General features: G+C 47.3%; 1 protein-coding gene across 4 annotated transcripts in view; it reads right to left on the minus strand.

Annotated features, from left to right (window-relative positions):
* Nucleotides 1-217: 217 nt before the first annotated feature.
* Nucleotides 218-20,626, minus strand: part of IGDCC4 (immunoglobulin superfamily DCC subclass member 4) — a 232,508-nt gene continuing 212,099 nt past the window's right edge. For 3 of the 4 annotated variants that reach the window (XM_075896895.2, XM_006129178.5, XM_075896897.2), the window contains 2 exons: nucleotides 12,933-13,097; nucleotides 6,667-8,187 (listed from right to left, as the gene is read on the minus strand). In XM_075896895.2, the coding sequence (XP_075753010.2) occupies nucleotides 7,657-8,187; nucleotides 12,933-13,097 (696 nt within the window). In that variant the 3' untranslated portion in view covers nucleotides 6,667-7,656. Of the gene's footprint in view, nucleotides 6,624-6,666; nucleotides 8,188-12,932; nucleotides 13,098-20,626 lie in introns of those variants that run through there. The other variant, XM_075896896.2, reaches the window with a different exon arrangement.

Here is a 20,626-nt window from a genome sequence, read left to right on the forward strand (position 1 = left end):
ATTTCCCTTTGCCGAACAAACAAATCTACATGGCTCCGTCGACGCAGCCATGTAGTCTAGACGTACCCAGTAAGTGCCACTGTTTAATAGCAAAACTCCCACTGATTTCAACAACTCAGTAGCCCAAACACTGTTAAGAAAGCCATCTCCCACCTGGAAAAGATTTTCCTTTAGAATTAGTTCTACATACAGAGTCACTCTGAAACTGGACTCTATCTTTTTTGTAAATATTTTATTAATAATACATTAGTTAAGGAATATAAGGACAATTTCTTCTTACATTTTAACACTAAAGAGTATTTGTGAAGTAAGAATAGTCTCTGAAGAAAGAAAGTTATAATTAAATACAGCATGGAACCAAATACAGACAATCTTTTAACACGGTCAAGTTCTGGTTACCCTTCCTTATGCATCGTGTAAAAAATAGTAAATTAAATTAAATTTTAAAATATTAGCAAGGGGAAAATGACACAAATAGAACTAGATAAAAGATTTTGCTGGACTAAACTTCTCATTTCAAACAAGGATCCTGGTTAGAAAAGACACAGTCATCCTTGCAAAGGGATCAGTTTCTAATGAGAACAAAAATATATATATATATAGTGTTATATAAAAGTGGTCGCTTTCCTATGATACATCCTGTATGGGCTGATATCAGTTATTAATTATTTACTTTTCAAAAATCAGAAAACCTAGAAGGTTACAAATTAGCTCAGTTGTAACTATATAAACCAGAACTTTACACTCTGTTAAAAAAGAAAAGAAACCAAATCAACAAAATGAAAAAAAATGACAAACAGATTTTTGAGAACCAAATCATGTTTCACATAAGAAATTCAAAGAAAAGAATCAGAATTTTGACTTTCACGGCATCAAGGAAAATGTAGTTGCGTAACCCAATGGTAACATTAACACTACAAAACTTAAGTTGGGGAGACAGATTTGATATTTAAGCAATGTAAAAACAATATATATAGGCAAAAAGTTGACTAGCAATAATCTTTAGTGTTACTGAAGGAAAAGAATGGGCGGGTAGAGGAAAAAATAATGCTAACTTTTAGTAAGATACATGAACTCTGATGTATAAGTAAAGGTATCAACTTTTTTTGTATGTCTGTGAGAAAGGTGCAAGAAAGCTACTTCTCGAAACATTTCATGATAAAAAAATATATGCACTGGTTATTTCAGCTGTGTACACATAATGCATATTACCCCATTTCTTCAGCTTTTAGTCAACAAGGAAAACGTAAAAGCCCAATACATGTAGAATAAGTACAGAGGCAGGGAAACAGCCACATAAATTAGGTGACCAGACACTGGACATAATCCATTGTGTGCGCTAATGTGGAAGATCATGTTAAAAAGTGACTTCAGTACAGTTTTGGGTTCAGGTCCTCAGCCTCACGGGAATGACACTGGTTGACACCAATAGATTCGTTTGCTTTTATGGTTCTCACCAATCCCGGGTCACGGCCGTACTCTGATGTACCAAGTGCTGTACGTTTCATGCTCTGGAACAATTGGGTTTGGTGGAATAAGAGGAGAAGAAGAAGGCTGGATGCAAGGAAACAAAGTAGCCATGTGATGCAAGCTTTCTGCCTACACAGTAGCGGTCAGGAGCATAAAGAGAATCCTTCACACTTTTCATAGCATCTTTCCTCTGAGGATCGCAAAGCATTGAACTAAGCCGCACAAAACCCTGTGAGGTAGCTTTGTACAGATAGGGAAACCGAGGCACGGGCAGATTACATGACTTAACCAAGGTTACACAGCAAGTCAGTGTGGCAGAGGTGGGAAGCAGAAGCCACAACTCCTGGATGCTAGTTCTACACCCTAGTCTTGAAACTCAACTCCCTTCCTGAATGTGAATTAAACTACAGAGCAGAGAAGTGTGTCACTGGAAGGGTCAGATGGGACAGCGGTTCAGCGACCAGCACCAATCATTTCTGTCTGGAAAAATGCACCCAACGATTACATATCAACTTACCATAGTTTTTCTCTTTGATTATATTTCCAGTTGTATAAGAATCGCCCCAGTGTTTGTTTCTAAGGGTGCACCTACACAGCAAAGTTCTTTTGGAATAATGGTTGTTATTCCGAAATAACTATGCGAGCATCTACACAGCCATTCCATTATTTCGAAATAGTTTCAAAATAATGGGCAGTCTATTCCGAAATCTGTAAACCTCATTCTACAAAGAATAACTCCTATTCCAAAATAGCTATTTCGAAATAAGGTGTGTACAGATGCTCCCCTTCTGCTATTTTGAAATAGCCCCTTACCAGAGCCATTCTAAGTTATTCCTCCCCAGGGCCTCCTGGAATGAGGTTTACCTGGGTGGTCGACAAATGCCTTTGATGTCGACGCCCGCGCGTCCAGACTACCGTGCAGAGCCGACAAACAGCTGATCGGCTCAGCGCGGCAGCCATGTAAATTTAAATGAAGCGGCAATTATTTAAATCGCCGCTTCATTTTCCTATGCCTGGTAGCCTCATCTACATGCCTCTGTCGCCAGAGGCATGTAGTCTAGACGTAGCCTTAGACTCGTACTCTTTGGAGCAGAGCAGGGAGAAGGGTTAGTACAGTAACAGCCAATCAGGTCTCTCGATTCCATCAGGCCGGAGGAAATCAGCAATTGCTATTGGCTAGTGAGAAGAGAATGATGTATAAGTCAGTACTAGCATTTAAATGAGTCAAGATTTAAACAGAAAGCTGGTCTTTCCCTTAACTGCAGTGGGCCGGTCTAGTAAAGAGACTGATTTCGAGACGTGGCCTCTTTCTGTTTTGCGCCCACAATTTAGGAGGGACAAATAGGAACACTGCAAATGGTGAAATGGCTCATACCAGTGAATGATCCATATAGTCTGTGATCCCATCTCTGAGCGTGGCCACTACCAGATACTTTGGAGGAAGGCCCCGAAAGCCCCATAGAGGAATTATGGTGCATCTAAGCAAACTCCTTCTTAACCTCAGGCAGCTAGTAGTTGCCTTATGCACTAAAACAAAAGGGGCTATATCCCCAATGTATTTTATCCTATTTCATGTAATTGTGGGTTGATCTTATGGGCCATGGAATGTTTCATCTTTTAATGTTCCAGTCTGCTAAGCTCTTAGCAAAATGTCCTGCAGCACTGAGTTCCACAGCTGAATCATGCATTGTTGAGAACTCATTTCTTTTCATCCACTTCAGACTGGGTGCTGTTACAGTTCTGTGTGTGTCCCGCTGCTCTGGTATTACATGAATAAATGAGGAGCTCCCAACTAACCATCTCTCCTCTGATCTGCCCATCATTAAACTATGGTGGTAGTCCTTAGGAAGGTGCCAGCGTTAATAAAGCCGTGTGTGAACAGGACTCCAATTCTGTACGTGTTCCTGTTCATTAGCCACCCCTCCACTGCCGGCCACAAATGGCCTTTCTCCAGCTGTTGCCACTCGGCAGGTCTACGTGGCTCCAGGTAGGGAAGGGATCGTTCAGAGCTTCCTTCATTGTCTGCAGCCTCACAAACCTGCCCATGGTGGAGGCCTTTCCTCCAGAAGCAGCTGCCAGTGAGTGGCGACGTGCTGCGGCCACTATCTGCATTCCCTTGACATTAAGATCAATAGGACGGGACTGGTTCCCAGCAAAACGGTAATCGCTGTTCGTAAGCGGCACTAGCCTTTCCTAGTCCTAGCACGAGGAGTCCCGTAAGTACGGAGGTTAGTTCGCCGCCAATCTTAGTTATCGGTGGGAAACGGGACGCTTGTCCCCACAAGAGTATATTGCTCTATTTTATTCTAATCTCCTGTCTAAGCCTTTAATCCTGGCCGGTGCCTTCCCCTGCAGCCTTTCAATTTCTCCCAGAGGCTTTCGGAGCAGGGGAACCCACATTAAACACTGTCTCTGCACAGAGTTAGCATGCGCGAATTAGCCCATGGCACTCCGGGTTCCAGAATTGCTCTCTATCCCTTTCTTAAGTACGCCAAACATCTGGTTTGCTTTTATCCCCCCCTCCCCCTTTGACTGCTGCAGCACACCGAACACGTGTTTCCACTGCAATGGCTGTATTGGCAGCCAGGGTTACTTCCTGAGTGGGTCCAGTGAATTTAAAACCCATCGACATGTAGGTAAAGAAATGTGGGCATGGATGAGGTCGTGAAGACACGAGGGGCAGCTGCGATCTCACAGGGCATGGCAGCCAGGTTGCACCTGCCCATACGTGCCCCACACAGAACGGTGAGAGTGTGAGCTCTCCACCCACGAAACAGGAGGCCCCGGGGAGACTCCCCCAGACCAGGCACAACCAGGCCTCTCCAAAGGCTCTTTCGGAAGAGCAGAGCCGCTTTTTATTCTTTTAATGGAATTGTTGAGCTCGGCACTGACTCTACCATCCCGTGGCAGAGGGGCAGGCGCGCCGGAGGGTCTCTCAGGCAATGGCGACAAACGACAGGCCCGGTCAAAGGGGACCGCAGCGCTCGCCTGTAGGGAGAGGCTGAGAGCAGTAGACTGGGGTGTCAATCTACAGAGCACGAGGCTGCCGTGCCGATGGCAAAGCCGGGTGGCAGGGCCCGCCTGGCGGCTAGCGTGCGGAAGGCTAGAGCGCCGTAGATTGGTACCCGATTTGCCGCTCTGTACAGACAAGCCCTTCCATTCGGTGCGGGGAGCCACTGGTGTCTGCCACTTTGTGGCAGCTCGTGGACTGGTGCTCCAGAGCCTACTCTAGCTTCCCCCCGGGGCTGGGCAAGGGCGGGAAGGACAGAGCTGTGGCAGGGATCACTTACAATACTGGGGACAGAAGTTCTACGCCAGAGACAGGGAGCCCAATGGCAGGGGAAGCAAGATCCTTAAACGTGGGTTAGCTCATACAGGGCTTGACTGGGTGCTGGACACAGAGCCAGCCCAAGCTACGGGCTGACCGGGCGACAGCCCGGGGTGCCCGATTTTGAGGGGCGCCACGCGGTGCTGCCAGGCCAGTTGGGGGCGGAGCCGCACATGCGCTGCACGCCCAGGGTGCCAGAATGGCTTGGGCCGGCCCTGGCTGGACAGGGCCTTTTAGTTCAGCCTTATGGCTGGGCACACACATCGGGTTCCACCTGGAATCAAAGGGAGCCTCCCGGAAGAACCTGAGGCAGGACCAGCCTGCTCAAGAGGTATCTGATTGTTTCCGTGCCGTGCCCCAGGAAACGCCATTAACACGAATGGGAATGGCAAGCAGTACGGGAAGACTAGCCCTGCAGGATGGGAAGACCCTGCAAAACGTTTGCTGTAAGTGGCCTCTTGCACCAGGGGGAGCGACTCGGGCTGCCTGTGAGTACACGGTTCTCTGCTGCTCACCAGGGCTGGATCGAGATGGAGGAACCTTTCACAGATCAGCACGAAGGTCTCCAGGACATTTTTCTGGCCAGTTCCAATGGAAGCCAGGTTGGGACGGGTGGGGGCACGTCTGCTCAACACCCGCACTGTTCAATGCATTCAGACCCTCAGCGCCTGTCCCGGTCTGGCGCAGTCCGCAAGGTGCCCTATTTACACATGGCTGTTGAGAATCTGAAAGCGACCGGCGAACGACCAGGCGGCAAGTGACTCCTTTCTTTTCAGCGGGTCAAGCGGAGAGAAAAGACCCTCAGGAAACAGCATCAATAACGAAGAGCAGACGAGATTCTTTCAAATCTGTCGGTGGGAACTCAAGGTGCTGTTTGAACAAGAACGCACGATTTTTTAAAATTTTTTTTCAAATCTCGGCACTGCCCTTTGCAGGGTAAATTCACACTCCGAGCAGCAGGTGCGAATCCCAGTGTGACGGGGCAGACTCATGCTCGTGCTCATGGACAGGGGCGGCCCGAGGCGGGCTGCCGGCAGCTGGTGCCCCAGGCGGAATGCGCGATCGGCGCCCCCACCTCCACAGCCCTCAATGGCGTGATGGCATCACTGGGCGCCCCGTTTAACGCGGCGCCCTAGGTGACGGCCGAGTCAGCCTATACACACGGGCCGCCCCTGCTGATGGACCCTGTGTGCTAAAAACAGCGCAGTGCAGGGCACGAGCAGCAGAACAGGCCAGCTGCGTGACTATGTGGCATCGGTCTTAGATGGGTCCGTAGTGGGGGAGGCTCGCCCCTTCCATGGCCACACTCTGTTTTCACACTTCATGCCAGCTGGTGTAAGCAGAGGTGACTTGCTGGGGGAGCCAAGTCCCCTCGCCCCCTGATTTGCAGCTCACATGGACGGAGCATGCTCAATAACACTGCTGAAGCCACCTGCTCTCGCTCTACCCCCCTCTCTCGGTTGTCTCTGAGTAAGTCAGTCTCCTCCAACCCCTGCCCGCATGCTGGACCCAGCCTAACAATGCACTTGGGCCAATATTGCCAAATGACTCGTGATTTTGGCTGCTTAATTTGAGCCACTGGAAAGGGACCCGATTTTCTGAAACCCCTGGGTACCCACCCTCAGACAATCCGGCTGCTTTAAAGTGTCGCACACTGAGCCCAAACAAAGTAACACCTCCAAACATCGCGGCACCATTCTCTTTACCGATACGAGCCCCTTAACAACATGCTGCTGAACATCTCCCCATCTGACATGGCCTTTTTGCAAAGCACAGGCTTCTACGGCCACACACATCCGACACGCCAGTCCTAGGGCAGGTGGGCCTGCAGCAACATATTAAGAAGAAACAAAGCAAGCGAGACGTCAGACCTGCAGCGCTATTCATTAAAAAATAGTCCACAACCAGTGCAAACATATTCTTTAGAAAAAGGCAGTATAAGAATAAGTTAAAAACTAAAATGGACTATAACAAAAGAGTAAATCTACGGCTTTTTTTTTTTCTCTCCAACAGACATGAGGTAGTTGCGTTGTTAAGGAGGAAAAAATAAAGAGAGAAGTAGTAAAAATGCTACTCTATACCACACGCTACTCCACTTTATAAAATTAAATAATATAAAGATGCTCCGAGGAAATAAAAATACATTGTCGTACATTAAAAGGAGAGAGGCTGTACCTAAAATGATAGGTACAAGAACCTACGTAACACAAAGTCCAGCTCGGTGAAGTGACCGAGACGCTGGAAAAGGTTCTATATCGTACAAGTTGTTAGAAGCACTCGCAGAGTGTGTAATAAAAGGCCACTACGTCAGCCTGCTAGTAGTATCTACTGTGGTAGTGTACAAAGGGATCATTAAAATCATTTTAACCATGGGCGAGCGGAGAAGGCCACTGGCTATAGCTAGCTGCCTTTCGGCAGGGGGCTGGTTCAACTGCTTGGGTTGCTTGCTCCACAAAATGCATCACAAAGCTGCAGAGGGCAAGGTGAGGCAGCAGCCCTCTGCCCTGATGAACAGCAACACGGGAGAAGAGAAGCTTAATGTCATCTCCTTCTTGCCACCTGTAACAAGGTCCTGGCAGGCCTCCGCATGGAACAAATGGAAACCCCTGCACAGCTGAGGGCGGGAGGGTCTGTTTGAGTTCTGGGCTCATGCCAATCTACACGTTGATTTATTTAGGGTGGATTTAGGGCTGTTCGCCTGTCCAGGAACCTGTCCCGTTAGGTGCTGAACACCCTCAGCCACACCGAACTGACTGTGAGGTGAGTTGTTCACAGCTCTCCCCCGGATCTGGCCCCCATCGTAGCTCGCGCCTCCCTCTTCCAGCTCTCCCGTGATCAAAATCAGATTAATTTCCTCTTTAATGGTTATGGACACGCGTCACGTTCTCAGATGCTGAGGATGAATTGATTAGCGCTGAGATACTACACAGAGGTGCGTCCTGTGGGCCTGTGGGAAAAGCTTGGCACTTGGCTGGCTGGATGTTCCCTCGGCCGGCTTGCAGACAGCCCGAATCTCCACTTTCCACAGAGTTCCCATTTTCTCCATGCCTGGGGAAGCCATTGGTGAGCCCACAAGTGCCGACGGCTTCCACTTTGTTCGTTTTTCTGTCAGTACTTAACGGGCTCTCCTGGGCGTGCCGCTCAGGCTGGCCAGGGCTGTCCACTATCGCTTTGCTGACATTCGACCTGGCGATCAGGGAGGTGTCCAGGAGCGGCTCGTCGGAGGGGAAGTTGTCTGGGCTGTGCTCCTCGGGCTCCGTTTCTTCAATGTCCAGCGGGTGAAGCCGAGAGCCACAGTCTCTGTCAGCGGCGGAAAAATCGGAATGGACGATGACTTCGGCCTCCACTTGATGGAGGCCGATGGGCGGTTGAGTTTTCACCACTTCGTTCTGTTGTGAAGCAGAAAGCAAAGGGATTAAAGTGACTAAACTCGGATCACGTCGCCCCTGGAGCCCGACAAACGGAGAAGCCCTTGTTTAACCGGAAGCACGTGTAGGCCCACTGATTTCAATAGGCCTACGCACATGCTTAAAATTAAGTGCAGTTTTATATGCCTTACTGGATTGGAATCTTAAACACGGCTCAGGCTGGGATACAAGCAACAGCCCAAGTCGCCCAGCAGACTGGCTTAAAGGCATGACAACTTTGGGCCGCTCAGGAACAAGAGTGTACGATACAGAGGCAGCAGTGCGGGGCGGCAGCAGCCCCTCTCTGCGGGGATCCGAGCTCCCCACGGACAGAGGCTTCTCCGCCTCACAAGGTGTCTTCCACAGTGTGTCCTTTCAGTCCCAGCCAGATTTTCCATCAGCGTTTGGCAATTAATGGTGGAAACGGAGCTCACTGTACGCCCAAAACTATATACGTCATTTAAAAAACAAACATTGGGCTATGTCATTTTAAAAGGTAAACACTCTAACAAAAGCCTGGGCAGATCAATAGCCCAAAGCATTTCCGGGCGTTTGTTCTTATGAGTTTAGACTGTTGTGAGCCCGGCAATGATTTCAGGGGGGAAATATTTCCTAAGGTCGGGGCTTGGCAAGTGTGCGAGGTCGGAAGGGCTGTGTGGTCAACTGTATTTGCAACTCTGAAGTCAGCACACACAAGGTATTGCAGTCATCTCCCCAGTTTGGACGGCTGATCCCCAGGGCAGACACTGTGCACAGAGAAGGGACGTAAAACTCCATTTAAAAATGGAACCGTGGCACTGCTAAAAATCGTAGCTGTGACCTGGTTACACGCTGCAGGTAAATAAGCTTTATACAGCCTCTCCCAGAGAGCCAGAGTATAACCTGCAGCGGGGGGGTGGGGGGGGAACGCTCTGGCTGGAGAAGCCCCTGCCTATGGTGGTGGGGGCTGACCCCATGGGAATGGAGCAGCCCCTGCTTACGGTGGTGGTGGTGGGGGGAAGTGGAACCCATGGGGATGACGCAGCTGCTGCCTATGGTGGTGGGGATGGACCCCGTGGGGATGGAGCAACTCCTGCCTGTGGTGGTGGGGGGGGGACCGACCCCATGGGGATGGAGCAACCCCTGCCTGTGGTGGTGGGGGGGGACCGACCCCATGGGGATGGAGCAACCCCTGCCTGTGGTGGTGGGGGGGGACCGACCCCATGGGGATGGAGCAACCCCTGCCTGTGGTGGTGGGGGGGACCGACCCCATGGGGATGGAGCAGTCCCTTCCTGGGGAAGTAGGGAGCCGCTCCAGCCCCTATTGGTTAACCGGTTAGCTATTTACATCCCTAGTGCAGAGTGCCCGCTTGTGACAGCGAAAGCCCTCCCTTGGCAAGGAGTGCAGTGGATTCACACTGAAAACGGGGCAGGGAGAGTGTGCCCAGATACCTGTCCTCTGCACTTATACACCACTTGCCACCACAGGGCCTCCGGATGCTTTAGAAGCCTCACAACCCACATAGCTACCCGTGGGGAAACTGAGTCACAAAGCTGTGCAGAGACTTCCACGGGTTACCCAGCGGCAGAAAGGGGACTCGACTCCATGGTCCCAGCCAACTGTACCAGGAGGTGGCTTAAAGGTCCGGCCAATGGCGTACAGTGACATTAAGTGGCAGGAGAGAGGTACTGCCAATCCCCGCCTTCCCCCTCAGCATTCAAAGGTCATGACTCAGGTTCCAAAGACTGAGGAGAGTTTTAAAAGTGGCAAGTGCAGGATTTATTTGCCTTAGGGTGTTGAGCCTTGAGAATTCATGAGTTCGAGCAGCAGTAGCGGGGGGAGCAGGGGAGGCTGCCGCGAAGCAGCCTCTGTCCATGGTGGGCCTGAGCTCCCCAGACAGAGGCTGCTCCGCCTCCCACGGAGGCTTGCCGTGGACAGAGGCTGCTCTGTGGGAGATGGAGCAGCCTCTGTCTGCAGGGAGCTCGGACCCCCGGAGACAGGGGCTGCTGCCGCCCTGCACTGCTGCCTCTGTATCAGAGGCAGTAGTATGGAGTGGCAGGCAGCTCGTCCACGAGGGGAGCTGGTTTTTAAACTGGATCCCCTTGCAAACCAGCTCCCCTGCACCTCCGCCTCTGATACTGAGGCAGCAGCGTGGGGCATCGGGGGCTCCCTGGGTCTGGAGTGCACTGGCTGCTGGCCCTGCCCCCGGGGACTATAGAATAGTCAAGTAACCAATGAGAATTCATGTGATTACTCATCTATTCTACTACCCGATATCTGACCTCCCTAGTGAGAGCCAAGACTGGTGGCTGTAAACAAACTTTATGGGACTGTGGGAAACTTGCCCACACCCTGAGAAGTGGCCATCCAGCTCACTCAAATCATGGCAGACCACAGATGTTGCTGGACCAGACTAGAGAGGTTCGACCTGCATCGACACTGGAACATGTACACTGCAATGATTCCGCGAGGCTCGCCCCCTCTAAAGACAAATGCTGAGATATTCAAAAATCCTAGTGATTTCGGGTGCTTAAAGGGACAGATTTTCAGAAGGCGTGTGTTTGGCACTGGCTAAATATCAGACCCCATTGTCACATCTGAAGCTGGCACATGAGGCAAAACACGAGGCACCGAATTTGTCTATTTGCTTCTGAAAACGTTGGCTTCAGTGTACAAGCAGAGCAAGATTTGCAGGTTACCTTAATCCTATTTTATAATTGGCTAACGCTGTTACCAAACAACGCACAAAGTGAGTTCGCTCACACAACATTTAAATAGTGCCCTGCCTACATGCATCGTCTGCTTTTATTTTTAAGCAGGCTATTACTAGATTCAACTACAATGTGTTAACGAAGCAGATTTCTCTATTTTGAAAGCCTATGCAGAGTCTCCTAGACAATTAGCTTTAACATCTTTTCAATGCTTATTGCCTTTGCTAGTTAACAACTTCGCTTACTAAAAGGAAACAATCCAAAACAAGGAAGTGAACCAACCTATGTGTAACTCGCCGGCTTCCTATTTAAACCAATTTTATGTAACATTTACAGGTTTTAACACTTCTCTCCTTTTGTTGACAAACTCTGGTGGGTAGCTAAAGTGTGATGTAACTGGCACACTATAATTCGGTTGTAAAACATTGTGTCAGCTCTCTACACAACATTAATTACATCCTGTGTATAACTGATTTTCACACTGCTATCTAGGAAGGAGACATGGGATATGTGGAGGTACTTATTAGACGAGACAAAACCTAAAAGCTACACCAGGCTTTATAGCATCAGTCTGAGTTTGTATCAAAGAGCTTGAATGGGGTATTGTCACAGAGTACGATCTTAGCCAATGCTTCGCTGGAACCAATCTGTATTCCCAAGTTTGAGAACACAACATCAGAAATGTACCTGTTAATTTTCAATACTAAGTCTTGGAACATGGGAGAAGTTCCAGATGACTAGAAGAAAGCAAATGTGCCAATATTTTTTAAAAAAGGGTAAAAAGGGTGATGCAGACCTGTCACCTTCATATCGATCCTGGGCAAGATAATGGAGCAGCTGATATGGGACATGATTAATAAAGAATTAAAGGAGGGTAATTTAATTAACACTTATCAACAAGCATTTATGGAAAATAGATCATGTCAAACAAACTTGATAGCTTTTTTTTTTTAATGAGATTACAGGTTTGGTTGCTAGGGTAATAATATTGATGTAATCCGCTGGATTTCTGTAAGGCATTTGAGAGTACCACACATTTTATTTAAAAATTAGAAAGATATAGAACCAGCGGTGAAAGTACAGATACCGTCCTATTGCAACGTGGGTATCTGCCAGCTCTTTCCGTAGCTCCCTACTGGCTTTTGCCACAGCTCATCCAGCTCTTGCTGGAGCGGCACACGAGCCGCACCTGCTTACTTTCTCCTCTAGGTAAAACTATATAAAATTAACACATTAATTGGATGAAAACCTGGCTAAGCGATAGGTAAGGCCCTACCAAATTCATGGCAATAAAAAACCATGTCATGGACCATGCAAATCTGGTCTTTGGGGAGCTTTTATCTTATGCTATACAGTCTCAGAGGGGTAGCTGTGTTAGTCTGTAACTTTAAAAACAAGTAGTTAGAGACTAACAAAATTATATAGAATCATGAGCTTTCGCGGTTAAAATCACTCCCCCCATCTTTGGTCAAACCTGCAGTGGGCCTTTCTGGGCTTGGAAATGAGGATGCCTGCATTTTCTCCTGATCTGTAGATGATGGCTAATGGGAAGTGCTTTACATGCCCTTTCAGAGGAATTTAAAACAAGCCTTGCTTTTTGACTCTTAATAAAGGCAAAAATGCAATTCCTTCTCCATGCTGGGTATTGTAGATCCTAACTCATTTCACATGTTGTTTACAATACTGCTACATACAAAAAAAAAAAAACCAAGTCTGTTTTGGAGCGTCATTCCTGCTCCCCATATGAGAGTACTGATTCAAGACCTCTAGGGCTGGGGAAAGTAGAGGTGTGAGAACACGGGGTTTGCTGGACCTCAGAGATACAGAAAACTTCTTGAAAAATAGAACAACTTTACAATTAAATAACATGCAGTGTTATACTTGGGCAACAAAACAAAAACAACAATCAGCAAACCGACTAACACAAAGGGGAAAATATTTTCTCTCCCTCCAGAAGCAGGGGAAAGGACAAAAGACACATAACAAAGGTACCATAGCGCACAAGCTGCTGACACTAAAGAACCAAAGACACCCACCGTAACAGCATCGTAAACCAGGGCTTGTAGCAAAAGCTTTTGTCCGGCATTAGAAGGCGGCATCAGCGTTCCATTCACAGCAGTGGTAGGGCCTTTTGTAATGGCATCTCCAGATCTGGCTATGCTACTTGTCCAGTTCTGGTTAATTGATTTATTCCATGTAGACTGCATAATCAAAAGGGAAACAATGATCAGATTATTTCTGAGACACAGATCCTTATCTCTACAGGCCCGAAAGCACAGGCAGTTCAACACACACACACGTTGGAGAAATCCCATATTGCTTAAAGAGGTCGGTTCAATGCAGCAAACACACTTTCAATGATGTCAAAACAACGCTAACCCTATCAAACTGACATTATTACCAGAGGACTTGGGGGTTGACTGCAGTGATTTGTTATGGCCTGGTGGAGAGAAAGTGGACAATGGGGGTTTTCTTAGTTCTGACCCACTATTGCTAATACTGTTCTGTCTGTGTCACATTACAGTAAGAGCTCATGCTCCAAATCAGATCAAAGTTGATTCCAAGACCCACAGGATACAGTTGATCACATAGCCCCACACCGTAGGCATTTTCCTTTTGAAGGCCTCATTTAAAGCCCACTGAAGTTAGTGGGAAAATGTTTTTTAACTCCGTTAGTTTGGCATCAGATTCCACTGCATGTACAAGATGGCCGTGGGTCAGAGGCAGTGGGACTAACACTCTACACGTCCGTAGCTACTTCATACAATGATCTCAAAGCACTTTATACAGGTGAATAAAGATTCTTATCTCCATGGAGAAACTCAGGTGCAGAGAAGCTACCTGACCTGCCTAATATCAAATAGTGTCTCAGTAGTAAAAAGTTAGGCTTATAAAGTCAGTTTCCAATACACCACTCTGCTTCTTTGTGCTAAGCTCCCCTGTAACAACTAGAATCTTCTAGCATTTTATCAGTTGAGCTTTTCCATTTTGCATGTTTTGTAGAAGGAAGGATCCCATTTCAGGTCAAATCTTCCGCTGAGCTTCTTTCACGCTTCCTTTTGAGTGTGCATAAGAAAACGCCACACTTGCCTCTATTCACCCACACTTTGCAGGCTCAAACACCGACATCTTGAAATGTTTAACACTTACGTACACGCACGAGTTAGAATGTGCACCTGCAAACTCCATTAAGGTGAAGGGGTTTTGCGGAGGCACATTTTAACCCTTGAGCATGCAGAGGTGTTCCACGGTGTAGGCAAATGTTTGACCCTGAAACTTGCAGCACACGCATGTGTGTGCACGTGCAATTTTGTATGTGCGCACATAGAGTCTGTGGGCTGAAAAATTAAGGTGCTTTCTATTAATGAATTCTGCTATGAATCTCATCCTAGGAAACCTAGCAGTAGCAACAGCAGACAAAGCAGGTAGGTTACTTTTGAAATGCACTGTAGTAGAAACTGGTGCACATGGGCCGATTTTTATTCACACACTTTGTTAGCAAAATGGTTAACCAAGTTCAGCAAAGCTACAATCGATACATATGCGGAGCAATGACAAATTAATTTCAGCATTACTGTGTATTATACTAAAATAGCAATGGCTAAACAAATCGGAGGGCAGGGACCCTGCACAGTTACTGACTCACTAATGGGCATGGTAGTTTTCAGTACTTGCACAGTATGCAAATTACTGCACTCTCATTGGCTACTGTCCTTAGAACTCACCACCCACATGCCCATAACAAACATGGTTGCCACAACTTCTCGTCTCATCCAACTGACAGAAAAAAAACACAATTATGTGTCTCAAACATCTCTTTGTTAGACATTTCTGTATAATAACTGTAACTTGAGGTGCTTCTCTTGACCCAATAACAACAGTATTCTGGACTAACAAGCCACTTTTGACCTTGGAGTTACTCAGGCTACTCAGTTGTAACCTTATAAACAGGAAACACCTTCAACATTTTCTCTATTCAAGTTATTACACAACAACAACATAGTAACTCTCCTGGATGGAACAGAACAATTATTGGCTGTCTATGGGAATAAGCAATGTAACATTTTCATTTAGGACAATGAATGTTATTTGAGAAATAAACTGTACCATGACAATTATAGGCATTTATCCATAACTCACCAGCAAATTTGCCACATGCTTGTCTTGTATTATTCTAGCTATCCTAGTCTCTCTCGACACTTTAACTACAGGTTGAATCTCTCTGATCCAGCACTCTTTGATCCGGCAACATCCGTGGTCCAGCATGATTTTAGTGAGCCAGATGTCCACTTACCATGGGTGTGGCCAAGTTTCCCGTGGTTCCAAGTTTGTTTATAGCAATCTTTCCTGATCCTTAGTGTTCTGTGGATGTCTGTTCTGTGCTCTAATTTACCCCTACTTTCTTCTAAGACACTAGTAAGCACTGGAAGTGTTGGTAATGCTGCTAGACAATATTGACCTTCCGTAGTTCAGCAAACTCTCTCATTTGGCACCCAGTCAGGTCCTAAGGGTGCTGAACTAGAGAGGTTCAACCTGCACCATACTTTCTGTGATGGAAGGATCGAAGTCAAAACTCAAGTTCTATCAGTACATCATTACTATTTATCTACCATTGTATGGGCACAGGACTGTGCAGTAAGAGAAAGTAATCAATTGGCTCCGTCTTTACTTTGAAGGCTGCCTAGAACAACTGGTTAGGAATTTATTTTCTTCCTTCATGAAACATATCACCAAAAATGAAAATTTTTTGTCTCCACTGCAATTGGTCTTTGAAAGCTTTAATGGGATTTTGTAAGAGATCTATTTGATATGTATCAAACAAAAAACACGTTTTTACAATTTTTTTTAATGTTCCATTTTGTCAGAAAGCCAATTTTTTTATTCTAAAAAAGTTAAAAAGAATTTCGTTGCGGCAATTGGTTTGCCTAGAGCTGCTGCAGGACAGAATGACGTAGGACAGTAAATGAGTTGCTGTGATAGCTATGACAATATCCCACAGTCTCTCTGGTTGATCTCAAGTGTATGTATCACTGCGGGCCAGGGATTATCTGTAATTCCAGGGGAGATGCGGACCACAAACTCAGGAATTAAGATCAGTGAGGGGTGACTGGGTGCAAGTATAACACTTCCAGGCTACGTCTAGACTGGCATGATTTTCCGGAAATGCTTTTAACGGAAAAGTTTTCTGTTAAAAGCATTTTCAGAAAAGGGTGTCTAGATTGGCATGGACGCTTTTCCGCAAAAGCACTTTTTGCAGAAAAGCGTCCATGGCCAATCTAGACGCGCTTTTGCGCAAAAAATCACCATTTTCGCGATCGGGGCTTTTTTGCGGAAAACAAATCTCAGCTGTCTACCCTGGCCCTTTTGCGCAAAAGTTTTGCGCAAAAGGGACTTTTGCCTGAACGGGAGCAGCATAGTATTTCCGCAAAAAGCGCTGATTTCTTACAGTAGGAAGTCAGTGCTTTTGCAGAAATTCAAGCGGGCAGTGTAGACAGCTGGCAAGTTTTTCCAGAAAAGGGGCTGATTTTCCGGAAAAAACTGGCCAGTCTAGACACAGCCCCAGAGATGTACCACCACCTGAACAGGCTTGCATATACTGGTTCAAACTGGATTCCTCAGAGACCAACAAACAACGAAAAAAACTTTTGGACAAACAGCCTGGCTACGTCTACACTGGCACCCTTTTCCGGAAATGCTTAAAATGGAACAGTTTTCCGTTATAAGTATTTCTGAAAAAAGCGCATCTACATTGGCAGGATGCTTTTCCGGAAAAGCGTCCGTGGCCAACGTAGACGCGCTTTTCCAGAAAAAAGCCCCAATCGTCATTTTCGCGATCGGGGCTTTTTTTGCGGAAAAGACTACCGTGCTGTCTACACTGGCCCTTTTCCGGAACAGTTTTTCCGGAAAAGGACTTTTGCCCGAACGGGAGCAGCATAGTTTTTCCGGAAAAACCCTGACAATTTTACAGTAGATCGTCATTGCTTTTCCGGAAAAGCAAGCGGCCAGTGTAGACAGCTGGCAAGTTATTCCGGAAAAGCGGCTGCTTTTCCGGAATAAGTGGCCCAGTGTAGACACAGCCCCTAAGTTTGAACTGACTAAGGGATGTCTTTCTAATCTGTCACAGAGAGACCCCAGGCCTTCCTGGGACGGGTCGGAAGATCTTTGCCCACTGAGGACTAGGAATGTAAAAAGTCGGTGACAAAGGTAACCGTGTCACGGCTGAAAATCGCCGCGGCTCCACGCGCTGCAATATCAAACTTAAATAAGCAGAGCCTGCAGGGAAGCCTCCCCAGGAGTAGCTCGGGAGGAGGTGGCTTCTCTGCCACAGCAAAACTGCCTCCCTGGGAACCACGCCGGCGGGGAACTGCCAGCTCCGCCTCCCCACGGAGGAGGTTTCCCTGCCACAGTGAAGCCATTTCCCTGGAAGCATAGCAGGCAACAGCCACTCCAGGGGAGCCAGCGTGTAACCTGTTGGGGGGACGGGGCCTGCCACAGACAGGGGTTGCTCTGGAGCAGCCCCTGCTTGCGGTGGGCTGTATGGGGCTGGAGCAATCCTCCGCTTGAGGCGGTCAGAGAGCTGTTCCAGTACCCGTGGTTAACCGGAAGCGGTAAGCCATACCCGTTTAGGACGAGGCTTACCGCTTAACCTTTCACATCCCTACTGCGGGCCCATAAGACTGATCGGTGGCCTCTGGTAAGAGTTTAGCATGCGTCCAGGAACTTTTATTGTTATGATCTTTTCTCTGTAATGCTTTCATCTTAAAAATAAACTTGCCTGCTTAGCCCAGGTCTACACCATACATCACAACTACTTTCCTCAGGGTGTGAAAATCCACACCCCTGCGTGACACAGGTATACCCATCTAACCCCCAGCATAGACAGCGTTATGTAAACGGGAGAGTGGCATAGCTACGGCCTCTTGGGGAGGTGGATTAACTATTCCGATGGGAGACGTTCTACCATCGTTCACTAATGCACTACAGCGGCACAGGAACGAGTGATGGGAACAAGTTAGCAGTGACATTTGGGTTGAGCTAAGAGGGTGGGAGACCAGGCTTGAGAAAATCAGAGAGAGAGAGAAAGGGAGAAGCTGATACATGGGGTACCTTCCTGGTGGGAGAAAGGAAACACGTAGATTTTTATTGTGGGAGAATGTACCAACTCCCCACGCGGAGAAATGTGAGACCAGAAAGAAACCAGGAACAATTCTAGTCTGTTGAAAATTAATTCAGTGACAGAAACAAATGGCCCTTTTTGGGAAATAAATGGGTATTTCAGAGCTGTCTCCTGGCAGCATTTACTTTGGTGATTGGAGCAATCAGTATTCTGCACTAGGAGAAAGATTCCTCACACAAGCATGCTATCAAGGCGCAGTCACGTCCAGGTGTGAAGATGGCTTTTGGCTCATCACTCCTATATGAACGGATTGTCTGCTTCAAGTTCGAGCCCACCCAAGCAATGTGGTAGCCTCACCAATACAGCAGCACATTTTGGGGGGGAGACTTTTTTTTTTTTTAAGCAGACCACCAAGCTGTTCTTAGCTGTGCTTCAAATCCCTCCGGCAACCAGTGTTACCTTGTTTGTAGATCTAATTAAATTCTATGGGCTGAATGCAATTTGTTCTGGGTTCTCTTGCCTTCCCCTTGTAATAAACTGTTGAATGCACACCTTTGTGCACGGGAAATGTGTGCCTTTAAGAGCTCGGATTATTTCACAGCTCAGACTGTTAGTTCATGGGCAGAGGTAATTTCTTTTCAGGGCCTGATTTTACGGGGCAGCCTCGTGTTTATGCGGACTCACCTTATTACCAAAAGCTTAGCACGGCTAGAGCAACTCCACTTTCTGTCTTGGAGGGTGTCAAACAGAAACGTCACCCCATTTTTCTGTACGGGTCAATTTGTCCCACAAACAATACATTCCCTGAGAACAAGAGAAGAGCATGGGGGTGAGGAAGAAGGTGTAAGGTTTAAATGGAGGAACGTCTCTCTCCCTTTCTCCCTACAGCTAATGCTCAGTGAGCATATTACAGATCCTGTGTCTCGCTGCTGACCTTGTATGAGTCATTTGACCTCCTTGAGCCTCAGTCCATCTGGCTGGAAATGAGGCAGAAATGCAGCACCAGATGTGGCATGGAAGTCGAGCGTTTCAAAGTCAGTCCCTCACAAAAGTCGGACGTTAGACAGGAGGTGGGGACCGGCACCCAGAAAATAAAAACAAAATGCTCCTGGACAAGCCTAGGAGGTGCTGAGTGCCCTCAGCCCACTCTGACATCCAACAGCAACTGAGGGTGCTGAGCATCTCCCAGGACCACACCTCTCTAGATGCTAACAGCTTTGCACAAAGACCTCTAGGGCCAAACCTTGCTCCCACTGAAGTCCCATTGCTACAGGCTAAGGCCTGAAGAGGCCAAATCTCACAGCTGTTTATGCAGAAGTGGGTTTCTGGGGTGGAGGGGGGTAAAAAAAAAAGTGTCAATCCAAAGTTGTGGATTTCAGGTACCCATTTTCAATGCACGCAACGTGCTAATCCTGGAGTGAGCATCCCGGCTACGGCTCACTTCACATACATTAACAACACAGCCTGTTCTGGACCAATACCCCTCGCTCCTCTCCTTTGTTTGGGTCAGTGATAATGAAGCTAACCGTAAATAATGCAAAACCAGATCAGTGATCACCAGCAGGGCTGACAGCCTGGCTGGGCTCCTGGGCAAGGCAGGGTGGACCCTGCTCTATGCCCTGGAAGAGGCGGGGCCTCAGACAGAAGGGGTGGAGCTGTGCAGCCTACAATGCTGCCCAGAGAATACCGCATGGTACTCCAGCGGAGATTTAAAGGCCCAGGGCTCCGACGGCCACCACTACTGCAGCTGCCCCTCCTCGGTCAGCGGGCCTGATGACCACAGATAGCTGGGTGGGATGAAACACAATAAGGAATATTAATAAATGGAACAGTACTTAATTACACTAATTGCTCCTGCTACCATCTGCGTGGCTTTCTGCTGATAGGTCAATGACTGGTGGATTAGGGACCTGTTCCAAAGATCCTACCATTACTGAGCAAACAAAAACTGGACATTTCAAATGAGACGGTACAGACACACATGCATGTGCAGACACACACGCGCACACTACCAGAGAGATCTGCACACACATAACACCCCCACAACCCTTGAATGCTCGCACACTCTTCTTGAAGGCTTCCTGTGCAAAGCAAACATGTGGCAAGAAACAGCCATCCCGGTGCAATTGCCACAGGAACAGCTGCTAGCGGAAACGTCAATCTGCCGTGTTTACATAGGTTTTGATGACTCTGGGAACGAACTGTTCAGCCCCGGCTGAAATTAGCTTGTGAGGAAAAGCAAAAAATTTTTAGTACCCGTTTTCTATTTTCAAACAAATTAAAAAAAAGCTGCATCGCCAGGCAACCATATACCGTGTTACTCAAAAAGGTTTCATTTACAAAAAAAAACCTTCCTTGGGGATTAATATCTCCTAGGTCAAGCACTTACAATTAGCTCAGGTCTGTTTGTTATAGCTTAGTTTGAGAAGGCTGGGGGAGAGGTTGTAGGAAGTTTGGAAAAAGGTCTCTGGAGTTTTATAGTATATTAACTAGAGAAGGGAGTGTAAGTCTTAGATTTAATTTCGAGGGGGGGAAGTCACTCCCAATAATAAACTGTTCATGTCAAACAAGAGAATGAAAACGTAACCATCATCCAATAAAGGAATGCTAGCA

The sequence above is a fragment of the Pelodiscus sinensis genome, chromosome 14 (genome assembly GCF_052426305.1).
Source record: "Pelodiscus sinensis isolate ZL-2025 chromosome 14, ASM5242630v1, whole genome shotgun sequence".
NCBI classification, from domain to species: Eukaryota; Metazoa; Chordata; order Testudines; family Trionychidae; genus Pelodiscus; species Pelodiscus sinensis.